Below are 14,167 nucleotides of genomic sequence, written 5' to 3'. Positions count from 1 at the left end.
GCGAATGAATTAAGAAATTTATTTATTTTCGTAAAAAAAATATTGATGATTTTTATGTTATTCACTTACTTCAATGAGTGTATTATAGGTTCAACGTTAACGTTAAATAAGAGCGGTGAAAATAACGAAACCTTGGCAAAACTCTTTCTCTATCCGCTCGGATGCTGTTCCCTATTTGTAAAGCTATTAAAGTTAGTAAGACAGTCCGCTAAGTTTTGCTTGACTCTATATGAGAAAAGTTTTTCGAGTGATTGTCCTAGAACAGCAACTGGCCATAATTACTGTTCCAATCCTCCGTTATGCAATCTAGTTTGGTAAATAATAGCTTATGCGTCGAAATCACTTGATTGTGATATGATGATAGGGGGCTATAGTGTTTCTAACACATGTCTAACATTTCTTGAGAAATAACCTACGTCTCATATTGGTAATAGGTAATAAAATATACTATACTATACCATCAATATTTTCAATGACCAATGTCTTGAAGGTGAGATTTTTGACGGCTTTGATGTAATCTACACTCTACACTGGCTGATGTATGAGCATTTCTGATAGATGCTCTTTATACTGGCCATGTCTAGGCGTATATAGCTTACGTTGGTTCTATCACTAGAATCTTAAATGTAATAAATCGTATGCTACCTTACCTCTTTCGTTGCATGTTCCATGACCACATCTGACCCCATTTTATTGTAGTCGGTTTCTAAGTAAATTTAAGGAATAATACTAGATCCCACTAGCTTCAGTACTAATAAGCAAAATAAAAAAAACGCCTCTTTTTTTTCAAAATAAATATTCGTTAATTAACTAATTCGTAATTTATTATTAATTATTTTAAATTTAGAAACAATAATAATATAAAAATGGAATGTGTGTAGAAAGTAAACGTTTTTGTTGCTAGAAGATCCAGCCCTAATTCCTGTGTATTAATGATGTCATAAAAATTATAAATTTAAATCTTTTGCGGTATTTACTATATTATTATTTGAGATTATTTAAAACCCATTCAATGTGGTGACAAAATTTATTAATTCTTTTAACTAAACGAGGAAACAGATTTGCATGAACTGCACCTCAAGAAGTTAAATTAATATCTGACACCGATCGGATTCGTTTTCAGAACTATGTTTCAATTTATTTAATATTACTGATTAAACACAGGTTGTGCAATTTATTTTTAATGATAACTTATGGCAAGACTAGCTACGTTTGCCATTTTGTAGATATAATAGTTTTTATGTTAAAATATTTAAAAATGTAATCAAGGTTATTTACGTAACAAGACTGAGTAAATTTGTTTTTACATTATACCCTATTTCATACCCTATTTTTTATAGTATACGATTTGATTAAGTGACTCATTGTTAGTGGTCAGGTGTTTCAATTTTGTTTTAAGTAAAATGTAACTAGAAAAGTGTCAAGTGATTTAGTAAAAGCGTAGGCAGAGAAACTAACTTTAAACTGTCTCTGTCTACGTGTAAAAGAAATTAAATTATTTTAATTTCACAGATAAAAATTACAACAGAACATATAAAGGATATTTAAATAAAAAAGTTAACTATGAATGATTACTTTTTTTATTTCAGATAATTTTAACCGAGATCATTACAATTCATAAAAGCTGTTTATTCTTAAATCGCGCATTAAGTCGTTTTTTACTTTATTGACTTCTAATTTACTTAAGAGCATACATGCTTAATAATTTCATAATATAACGATTTTATGCGCGCTTTTCGAAACTTATTCTAAATTACCTAAGATTTAAAAGGCTTTGCACAATGATTAAGCCACGGTAAGCTCTTTAAGTACACTTTGGCTAAAATACTGACAAGGCGCATTGAAACAACTTTTTATTATTTGTAAACAGAGCACTATTCTTTTGACATGACTGTGTTTATAAAATTTGTATTCATCAAATTATCACATCTTGTTAACTTGTCATTTTTTTCGTTGTCAATATTTGTCATGTCAATAATAAAGCACCTTCACGGTTAATAAATGCACATATTATTATTTACTATTTTAATTTTATGCTTCTCATGACCTATGTTTATGTTACATATTAAATTGCACAATGTCGTGAAAATGGTTTATATTTAATACTTTAATTTAATGACTAAATAAATTAAACAGTTACGTTAACCAAGCTACTACTTAAAAATATTCTTGCCATTTAAAATAATTAAGTGATTATTTGAATAGAATTTAAAAAAATTGTAATATTATTCATATTTTTTTTATTACAAATAGCAACGTCATATCTTTTTAGTGTTTTAAAAAGAAATTTCATTGTTTTATTTTTTTTATATAAATAATTTCTGAATTTCAAATGTGCCCAATTTATACTTCTATACTTAATAGCTTTATGATTTCTTCAATTGTTCAACAGAATAAAATTTAAATAGCCTTTCTTATATTTAAATGAAAGTTTAATAAAATAATAAAGATCAAGTGGTGTGTCATACGTGAAAATTTGAATCCATATTTTTAACACTAACACGATTTTGGAATATCACGACTGCAGAGAGAGTATCCTAATAAGTGTTGACGTCACATATCTGATGATAATCTTCCTTCTGCTCATCGAGGGTCTTGGCTACCGCTGCTGGTCCCCAGGAGGTTCGGGGCTCTCGGCTCGCTTACTGAGCTCGGACAGGGAGCTTGCGCGTTTCATGCTGATGTGTAAATATTTTAGTTATAAAAGAATTCATTTGTTTATAGGTACATTAAGTACAATTAATAAAAAAAATAATTTAAATGTACAATTTTGGTCCCCATGTGCATTAAAAAATAAAATAAAACACGAATAGGCGAGCAAAAAGAAACTACGAAGGGTTAGACTAAGCTTATGTTTACAAAACATTGATCAACATTTAAGACCGCACAAACCGTCACACAACGAAAAAAGAGAAAAATAATTGCATGACGTTCAAAATAAAACTAAATTAAATGATTATTTTTTTAACTCTCAATTTTAAAGATTTTTCCAATCAAAATAACCTAAATTAAATTACAATCAGTAATAATTCGTATATCTTGTATGTGTACTTTAAACAAACCTCTCAGGGTCGGTGAAGTCTACATCAGGCGGCAGATGTGCCGAGTGGCGACCAGCGATCCGGTGGAAAAGTCTCACCGACGATCGCCTCAAAGATTCGCGAAGTTTCGAGAAACTGGCGCTCCGCGACACCTCGGCCGAGCCCTGCCCCGTGTTATGCAATTTACACTCCATTCCGAAAAACAAGCTTAAATTTCGAATTTGGAACACTTAAAAAATACATAATTTCTTGAGATGTATTGAATGGACGGTTTTATGTTTTGAAGTCTTTATGGACTGTCATTGTCAAAAGGAAAATTTGACATTTAATATCAAATTGCGTTTTATTTGTCGGCTTATATTTGTAAATGTCGTATGGTCATATATTTATGATTTAAATGACAGTTATGTCGATGAGGTGGTAATCGTTAATGTTTAAATGTACAAAAATTTAATGAATGAGATGCTACATGCATCTACGAATCTAACAGCGAAAGCCGTTAAAATAATGAAAACTTGTATGTTCCGTATATTTTAGTTACATAGATCGTATGTTTCATGCTTTATCTCAGTGCAGTTTGAATTGATCACGACTATTATTTTATCGTGGACTGTAAATTGCATAACACTGTAGACTCACCTTGTACTATTTTAATATTTTATCCTCAAAACGTAAAACAAAATAAAACAAAAACAAATGATACATAAATATTTATTAACAATTAAAATTATCATTCGACAACGCGATGTTAAACAAAGTACCAAATTTTCAATAATATTTCTCGAAAGGGATTTTTTTTTGCGATGGAGATTCATTCTTAATAAAACTGATATTAAACAAAAAATAAACAATAATAATGACGTAATTTGTGTGTTTTGTATAATAAAAACGTTTACAATCATAATTGGCATTCAAAAGCAGCACCCTCGTATAGATAAAAATTAAAATTATTAAAAAAATACTAAAATATTTATATACCTATCTCTCACATAAAGCTTAAGACCGAAACATACGCTACACTGGAATGAGTTAAGCATAACTTTATTAAAAAAAAATTCTATTGGTAGAAAAAAATAAAATACGCATGATAAATTAAAAAATAAAAATTACATTCATGCATTATCCGATATGGGATATACTATTATACATTCATAACAATTATCAGGATATAAAAAAGAAAAAAATTAAATTGTAAGCGAATAAAATAAAATCGTTGTACCCACATGCGACAAATAATAATAAATATTTTAGACACGAGACAATTAAATAAATGCAATATATTTTAGATTCTCTGATCCGGGCCCGAGTTTTACGAGAGTTTTTTTTTTTTTTTTTTTAATTATTCATAAAACTAAATGCGTCAGGTATCACCGTATCAAATATGTATAAAAATTAATTATACACATTAAAATATGTGTTTTATATATTTAAACTTCTAAAGCATATAATACACTCGATTATATAAAATACATCCCTGTATCCAGGATGTCATGATATTAAAACATTATTTATATATCTTTATTCTTGCACCATATATGCTATATATGTTTGTATATAATATCAATACATATATCTCTTCGGGACGGTATACAATACACATGCTTTGATAATTTCCTATCACACATTTCGTTCGTATTTTATTTTTATTTATTTTTTAATTTTTCTTAAAACTTATGATCCCTATCGCGTGCTAATAAATTATTCTAAGCTAGGCAGCCCGCCAATTTTAATTTTCATCGGCCAATATCGAACGGTTTATGACCGAACACTTATTGTAACGGTGATTCTACAGTTCAATTGAAAAAAAATAATCAAATCTGTGTAAATCTAACTACGAAATACAAATAGGCGGGCAAAATTTGAGTGTGAGACATGAATGATCCTCTCATAAAACAATGAGCCAATGTGCCCCGTCACAAGTGTTCATGAGATACAAAAAATACGTTATTCATTCCGACACTTGTAACGAGTAGACCGAGGAGCATTCACATAGAAGCGAGTGAGTGCTTATAATTAAATCCTAGACATCTAAAGCTTAGTCTAGACTACTGGTGCGGCGCATTGCTCCCCGTGTTGATACCTAGCGCATTGAACAGTTTCGATTTTAGGTTCATGCGTGGCTCACTCGCCTGGTTCGTGCCCTATAATAAAACAAAAAATAATAATAAAACAAATAAAAATGTGCAAAACAAAACATTAAGCGTGAAAGTAAATTGTGTACAATAAATAAATTAAAAAGCAAAACTAAATATATAAAAAAAGTTAAATAATAAAAATGACAAATAACTGCCCCAATGAACAAACTTCAGTGCTATGAAAAAATATATGACATTTGATGGTTAAACTGAATCATATACGAAGTATCGAAGCGATCTGATACAGTCTCAAATTAATTTAGTGATTGCAACGCTGCCACACACACACACACACAAACGCAGACGACATTATACACAAAGCTGTTGTTTTTGTAGAATATACAAAAACTATTTACTTCTAAGCACAAAAAATCAAAAACCTTGTACTATTTCGCATTAAAGTAATATGATATTTATGCTTGATAATACAGTAATTGAATAAAATATTTACATAAAAACGAGACATTTTTTTATCTGTGTTTCATTTGTGCATACACTTTTTTATCTTTTGCAGATAAAAAACAAAACATTTTACCAGCAACACCCTGTGAATCAGAAGCAGTGGAAACTGCTGGGCTAAGGCCTCCTCTTCATTTTTGAGGAGAAGGTTTTGGAGCTTATTCCACAAAACATTTTAAATCTATTAAAAATAAAATTGATATTATCAAGCTTTCGTATTTCGTGATGCATTCATTCATATGAAATATATAATAATCAGTTGAATACATTATAGATGACAACGCCTTAATTAATACACCCGTTCACAAAAACCAAGACGTGCTAACCCCTAGAACACACAAAGCAATGAGCGAGTGATAAAGCACAAACAAGAAACGCCGCAATTGACAGGACAGGATTGGAATAACAGGGGATTGTATACAAGGATAGATAAATCGAGTTTGGAATTCAGTTAAATTTGAAAAATCTATTTGAAAATTTTATATAAAAAATATATAACTTTGGAATTATATTGCTCGACTTTCAAGAATATATCAATATGCCAATAATATGCTAGTTAAAACATATTCAGTATGACATAAATATCATTGTTAAAAAAAAGTTCAAGTTGAAGGGAGAAGAAAAATTGAATTTTCTATAATCGACGGTATGACATTAACACAAGGATTGCGAGCTCTGGGGCAGATATCGGGTCACGGGAGTGGGGGGGGGGGGTGTCTGACCTCGTCGAGCGCGTCTCCGTCGGCGCGCGCCGGCCGCCCCCCGCGCGCCCGCGCCTGTTTGACGATGTCCAACGCCTAGAACCGCACACCAATGTACCTCCGGCTCACACACACACTTCGTCGACAATCGCTTGTCTTTATAACATTATTTGTTGCTAAAAAATGCATTTTGCAGAGAAACTACAATCCTCCATGGGATTGATTTTCTTCCTATTAGGCTATAGGCTTACGTGCTCAATTGATTGATCCACCCACGAGTTAAAATGAGATGGCAATATTCTACTCTTTCGGCTAAACACATTTCTCCAATGTTCATAAGATTAGAAGTAAAAATACAATTTTCTCTTCGTGCTATATTAATTATTATAATTTCAATCCGATCGCTGGTGTTTGAATGATGAATACATTTTTTCGATGTTTATTCGATATACCTGCGTCTCCGTTGTATAGTATATATCAAAATACATAGATATAAATAAATAATATATCATTGACTACATGACTGTGTATTCATCTTGAGTGACTTACATGAGGCGGTACGTGCTAGGCAGCGTGCAAATTAATTTTCATTAATTTATTTTTGCCCCCTTTTGTAATAAATAATGTTTAATTAAACAAGATAATTAAATATTCAATAAAAAAAGGATTCTAATAGAATGAAGCACAGTTTCAAAATAAAATTAGTTGTAATAATATTATTGACTAGATGAGGCAGTAATGCTATTGTATAAAATATATTTGAAATAATAGGAAGTCAATATAATAATATATGCAATAAATGACATTAAATTTAACAATATATAAAGATCCAATCAAACCAACATTTAAATAAAAAAATGAGACAACTGGCTGAAAAAATACCTCTAAAGCTTAGTCAAAAGCGTCCAAAAAAAGTTCTATACCTAAATGAGCTAGAAATATAATCAAAATAAAAATTGTGAAGCATGAACATTTCACTGCTTCCTTTCGTTCTTTTAAATTTAAAACTGACGCATTTAGAGCGACTGAATTTAAGGAATTATATATAACACATTAAAAAAGAATAATAACAATTAAAAGTCAATAAAAAATGGAAAGTGGATGTGTTTTCTAGCCTGTTCTCATGAACTCACCAACCATGCATTATTAATGTATAACGCAGTATACTTAGTACATATTTATTAAATTTCAAATTTTAAAATTAAACTTTTTTTTGTAACCATGATAGAAAGAAAAAGATATTGAAAGAAAAGAGAGAGAAAACAGAACAGTTCAAGTAATTTTTTAGACAGATAGTAAATTAAAAAAAACTCGATTTTAAATGCTCATTAGATTGGACTAAACGTTGTCATGAAATGATATAATTGTTTTTAAAAATATGAATATTAAATCGGGTACCGCTACGAGCGGACTGACCTCCTTCCGGCTGCGCAGCGCGCAGTCCTCGAGCGTCTCGGCCGCCTCGTACTTGCCCTGCCGGCGGTACAGCGCGCCGAGGTTCTTCAGCGTCGTCGTCACCGTCGGCGAGTCCACCTGCGAAAGCGGAACCTTTACACGCACCGGCCGACATGCGGCCAGACCACCTCCGCATACGAGTAGCTTAAGCTTTAGCTTGACGAATAAATATCGCGCACTGAAAATCGATATACTATTGATTACGCTCGAAATACATCACTTGACAATTTGTGGTTTAATTGAAAAGCTTTCAGAGAATCATATTTATATATGACCGATGACTTGAGTTCTTTTCGATATTCAATACTTAGTTATCTAAATGAAGAGAAATTTCTCGAACGAAGATCAATGATACGAACTCATGTTACGTATCTGCTTCATATTATGTAAAGCGGCTGGAAACAAATATTTTTCATATGTTATAGTACTCTAGTGCTTTTTCATTCTCGTGTGAAGTTATACAATGACTAAATATGCAGAGCATGCGTTAAAATATTATAATTAAAAAAAAAAAAACTACCGAGAACACTAAAGCATGCACAATACACGAACGAACGATATGTTTATAATGTTATTTTTAATCATCTGGTTTTTATAGAATATGGAATGCGGACGAGCATATGGACCACTTGATGGTAAGTGGTCACCAATGCGCCACCAACTTTGGGAATTAAGATGTTATGTCCCTTGTGCTACACTGTACCTGTAATTACACTGGCTCACTCACCCTTCAAACCGGAACACAACAATACCAAGTACTGCTGTTTTGCGGTAGAATATCTGATGAGTGGGTGGTACCTACCCAGACGAGCTCGCACAAAGCTCTACCACCAGTTTAGTGTTTAATTGCAATTGGATGTCACAGTGACGCGGTACCTTAGCGGCTTTGTGCCAGCCCCCGTACTCGCCGTAGGGCGCGTTCTCCCTCTGCAAGTGTTTGTTCTCTTCTCTCTCCTCGGCCACCTGCCAGATCGGCTTGTTGTCGCCTGTTCATATATACTTTCGTTATTTCATTGATCACTCATAACGATACATAAAAATACACGACCATTGACGATTCGATATAATATATATTTTATTACAACTATGAACCATCAATGACCTTTAAAAATGTGACACAAGTCGGGAAGGTGTGACACAAAGGTAGTTTTCGATAATAATAATAATAATAATAATAAAAACTTATAAAACGATTCAACAAAAACTTGCCTCCTTTCCTACCTGTGCCACACTTGAATAAAATCCAAACTTGTGTCACTCACCTATGTTCAGTGGCAAAACATCCCGATTCTCATCGAATAATAAGAATACTAAAATACTGATACGTTTCCTTATTTAATTTTATAAAAACAATAAAATAAATAGTACAAATTAAAAAAATAAATAAATAATAATTTCCAATTCTTAAACAGTATTCATATTACATAATAATATAACAGTGTTTAAATTTAAATTGCACTTCAGCGGTGTAATCGCCAAGTTCTAATCACAATTAACAAAACTATAATTAAATGCGTATAACTTGTCGAATGCGCGAAATAAATAAACCATAATAAAAAGGCACTTTGTTTTACAAATTAACTTATATTTGGCAGATATTGCTTATGCACAGCTGTTTGGCAAGAGAGATAATTCTAATTGCAAACTCACTCTATACCTTAACTTCAAAGGTAATAGTGATTGCATAACACAGTATCATCAGATACAAATGCTGATAGGATCTTTTGAAATTAAGCGCTGATGATATTGAGTCCTGTAAGTACCGTTAGCAACGCTATTGGGATTATTTTTTTTTTCATTCAAATAATTTATAATTTAATTTGACTTGAGTCATAATAGATAGTTGTTAGGGTTGAGTGATAATAGATGAGACAACTTATATAATGATGAGATAAATATATAATATAAACTTGTGTAATTTAAAAATTGAATAAAAAGTAGTTGAAAAGAACAAAATGCTGAATTATTCAATATGTTTTAATTTCTACAACGATAAATTATATATATAGATACTTGATGTATTAATATTTATTAAAATATATTTTAACGATTGCGTTGGTTGTTTTTTAATAATAAATCAATTTACGATTATTTTCTATATAAAACATCATCTCAACCACGCAGCGCACTTTCAAAACATCTTAAGAGCATTCGTAACTGATGTTAATAATTAGACAAATTCTTGATTCTATGAAACGTTATTTTCATAGCCAAGTATAATATGATTATATCAAAAATTTATAGTATTAATATATATATATATATATTTATATATCACATAAGAGTGAAACATCAAGTACAAATCGAGGGCATATTGAAGATAATTAATATTTGAACATAATGATATCTAATTTACATTAATTTTACAATTTAATTGATAATTATTTTAAGTTATTACTGATATTTTAAGAAATAATTTATTGCACGATTTTTTTTAATTACACACAATAACAAATTTGAATAAGTATATGAACATACATATTTTATAAATAAATTCTTTTTACGTATGTATTTATAATGTTCACGCAATAATTGGCCCCATTTTATTTTGGCACTAAAATAATAACAATTCATAATATACTAATTAATTTTGTTTATATATTTTTTTTAATTAGCTACTTCTTAAGGAAAAAATTTTCTACTCTACGAAAAAAATTCGAGTATTAACAAAATGCATAGAGAGATCTAATAAAACGATAGGGATAGTCAATATCAAATACAATAAAAACTAAAAGCAACACTAAACAAGCATTAACAAAATACATGCATTTTTTTGCCTATTTACTCATACTTTTTTCACAAACATGGGTAACTATTTCCTTTAATATCCATCCTCTTTTCTAAATATTTTGGAATACATAACAAAATAATAATAAAAAAAAAACAAACAATAATTTCAAAATTCGAAACTATATTCGCAATATATAGTGGGATTTTGTGCTTTGGTTTTTTTTTAATCTATAACCATCACCTACAGCGCAAATTAATGACATTTTTCTCAATTAAATTATATTATAAACAATGGAAGACATATATCACTAACTGTTCATACATACAATGTAAGCAGAATTACAGTTTAAATATTTAGTAAATAAAAATAATACGAAAATTGGAAGTCGTATATTCTTAAACTATGTTATATATTGCAATGTCATTTCTATGCGCTGTCAATATAACAATAATTACAAGGATCTGTGACGTAATCACCATTCGCCCAATTGAAAATCAAAAAACTGTTCTGTCATAGCGCGCTTAATGACAAATATTTAAGATTGCACTATGGAGTTGGAAGTATATATCTTTTTGTCCCTCAAAATGTATGAAATTTAGATGGCGCTTCTGTAGCTAGAGGATGACATTTGAAGTATCGCTCTAATGTAAGAAATCCGATTTCAAAAGACGCTATTTTAAAATTATTCTTCATCTAAAAACAACAATGTTAATATACGTAAATCAGATTATCCAGCTACAGTGGCGCCGATCTGACAATTTATGGTACCTTAATTTCATACAATTCAGCTGACATTTCAAGGGTTAAAACTCCATAGATTGTCCTTAAACGGAACAATCGAGAACAATGCTGTTAAGATTTTTAATTGAACGAAATAGATCATTTTCGATCAGCGATTGGCGAATCGTATAATGTATTTGTTATGTATATATAAACACGGAATGTAGTCACAACTGTGAATTAATACACGTCTTCTAAGTTAGTCAGCTCTGTATAATACTGGTTATTTTTTTGGTTTTTTTAATGACTGAATATACTCTGAAACGGCAAACAGAAAAATAAATTTCAAGCAGGTAAAATATAAACTAACGTTAAAAGATATATTTATGGAAATTCATAACAATTCACAAAATATTATACCAATACAAAAGTTTTAAATGAAAGGTTTTTTTTTAGGAATTAGGTCGTATCTGGTTCAGATGGAGTTCGGCGTAAGCAGGGGAATATTACAATGTCAGTATTTTTACAAGCAACTACAGCTTAATGTGATATGACCTGGTTGACTAATTGTTAATATGCAAAGTAGGATTGGGTTCGATTATTCGATATTATTATTTTCAATACTCAATTAATTCATAATAATTGGTATCAAGATTTTCGATTATGAGCAAAACTCAATATCTCTCCAATTTTTTTTGAAACCTGCTCCTAATTTCTAGTCTAACAAACAAGAATCGACCAAAAATTAACTGAAAAAAAAATTATTTTACTATAAAACTAAGTCTATTTGAAATAAAATAGATACGACCTTTTAACATTTCTCAATTTGAACATCCAAATATTTTTATTTATGGCAAGTATTTTACACTAATACCGCCTATGGCATTCCTTATGTACTGAAATCTAATTTATATAATGATAGCAGATACTATTGTATTATAAGGCTACGTTCACTTACCATCGATGGTGCCGAATTCTCGCTCGTGAGCCCTTGTCAGTACTTGTTTATATAGTGTTTCGGCTTCCTTGTATTTACCCTGGAGTAACAATAATATATATATTATTATATATATGATAAAGATAAATGTATGAAAATTAATCTATCCCTATTCCTCTACTTATTATATTATTATCGAAGCGTCTTATACGGCTAGCTTTGCTGCAGACACGCAAATGCGGTCTCACCAGCAAAGACGCTCTGGTTGGTCGTAAATGTCAACAATTTTTAAATCTTTACTATTGCTTTAATAATGTCAAGAATTTAACTACTTAATGACCGGCGTCATGAAATGTTGCATGAAAGTTACCAGGGGTTTAGAAAACATATATAGATTAACAAACATTCGAACACCCCTCGTTATACACGGGTGGAAGCGAGTCATTCATAACACAAATTGTTTTTTTTTTTTTTTTATAGAATAGAAGGCGGACCATGCGCCACCAACCTTGGTAACTATGATGTTATGTATCTTGTGCCTGTAATTACACTGGCTCACTCACCCTTCAAACCGGAACACAACAATACTAAGTACTGCTGTTCTGCGGTAGAATATCTGATTTGTATCATAGGTCTCCCATTTTTTCTTATGAAGGTTTGAAGCTTATTCGGACAGAACTATATAGTCTTTTTATAATACTTTAAGCTAAAGGTTTTAAAATACCTTTGGAACCAATAGTAATTACTATAAGAATGAGTGCTTTAAAGGAACGATGCAAATTAATATACCGCACCTGTTTTAGGTAACATGAGGCGAGATTATTCTTGGTCTTGGCTACGTTGGGGTCGTCGGGGCCCAGTTTGCTCTCGTATATTTCCAGCGCACGTTGATAATATTGCTCAACCTCTTCGTATTTGTTCTGAAAATATTTATGAACTTATTATGATTTTTTGCGGGTTTTGTATGTATATATAAATTATAGAAAAGAGAAATCGGTTCTTTTATAGACAGCAATGTAAGAATTTGTTCCTAAAAAGCTTTAACTGGACCATTAGCGTGGCGTCCCGTGCGGAGTACGGACCTGGTTCTGGCACAGCAGCGCCAGGTTGTTGAGCTGCTTGGCCACGTCGGGGTGGTCGCGGCCCAGCACGGCCTCGCGGATGCACAGCGCGCGCTTGCACAGCGGCTCCGCCTCGCGGTACTTGCCTGCGCACACACACATGAGCGACCTCTACCTTCTCAACGTCATTCCACTGGGTCACAGTTTCAACTTATTTAATATAAATATTTCATCATATACGATAGGGTAGATAATATTGATTTGTTAATCTCACCTCGTTTTCCATAAAGCACGGCGAGATTGTTAAGCGTGGCGGCCACGGCGGGGTGGTTCTCTCCGAGGGTCTTCTCTCGGATGGAGAGAGCGTCGTTCAGTAGATTAGCAGCTTCCTTGTATTTGTTCTGATCCCTGTGTTTAATTTGTAAGTTAGTTTGAAGTAATACCAAGTGTATAATTTCAGTAAGACTCTTTATTTATAATATCATAATAATAATAACAGCCTGTTAATATCCCACAGCTGGGCAAAGGCCTTTTGAGGGGAAGGTTTGGAGCTTATTCCACCACGCTGCTCCAATGCGGCTTGGTAGAATACACACGTGGCAGAATTTCAATGAAAATAGACACATGCAGGATGTTTTCCTTCACCGTCAAGCACGACATGAATTATAAATACAAATTAAGCACATGAAAATTCAGTGGTGCTTGCCCGGGTTTGAACCCACGATCATCGGTTAAGATTCACGCGTTCCAACCACTAGGCCATCTCGGCTTTTAATTCTTTATTTATTCTATAGTTATTATCCTAGCTAATAGTTAATTTATAACTGCAAAAGTGAGTTTCCCAAACTTCATGAAATAACGCATACATAGTGTCAGAGGTAACAAAAAGATCATAGTATGCTTAAGTGGAATCAATTATCTGACCTT

General features: G+C 31.6%; 1 protein-coding gene across 6 annotated transcripts in view; it reads right to left on the bottom strand.

Moving 5' to 3' along the window:
• Window positions 1-2,488: 2,488 nt before the first annotated feature.
• LOC126769472 (kinesin light chain) overlaps window positions 2,489-14,167 on the bottom strand; it is a 51,059-nt gene continuing 39,380 nt past the window's right edge. For 4 of the 6 annotated variants that reach the window (XM_050488308.1, XM_050488304.1, XM_050488307.1 and 1 more), the window contains 8 exons: window positions 13,515-13,648; window positions 13,262-13,386; window positions 12,974-13,099; window positions 12,201-12,279; window positions 8,668-8,777; window positions 7,753-7,869; window positions 6,358-6,432; window positions 3,737-5,182 (listed from right to left, as the gene is read on the bottom strand). In XM_050488308.1, the coding sequence (XP_050344265.1) occupies window positions 5,087-5,182; window positions 6,358-6,432; window positions 7,753-7,869; window positions 8,668-8,777; window positions 12,201-12,279; window positions 12,974-13,099; window positions 13,262-13,386; window positions 13,515-13,648 (862 nt within the window). In that variant the 3' untranslated portion in view covers window positions 3,737-5,086. Of the gene's footprint in view, window positions 2,679-3,736; window positions 5,183-6,357; window positions 6,433-7,752; window positions 7,870-8,667; window positions 8,778-12,200; window positions 12,280-12,973; window positions 13,100-13,261; window positions 13,387-13,514; window positions 13,649-14,167 lie in introns of those variants that run through there. The other 2 variants (XM_050488310.1, XM_050488309.1) reach the window with 2 other exon arrangements.

The sequence above is a fragment of the Nymphalis io genome, chromosome 7, assembly GCF_905147045.1.
Source record: "Nymphalis io chromosome 7, ilAglIoxx1.1, whole genome shotgun sequence".
In the NCBI taxonomy this organism is placed as follows: Eukaryota; Metazoa; Arthropoda; class Insecta; order Lepidoptera; family Nymphalidae; genus Nymphalis; species Nymphalis io.
This window is presented reverse-complemented; position numbering and strand designations above follow the sequence as displayed.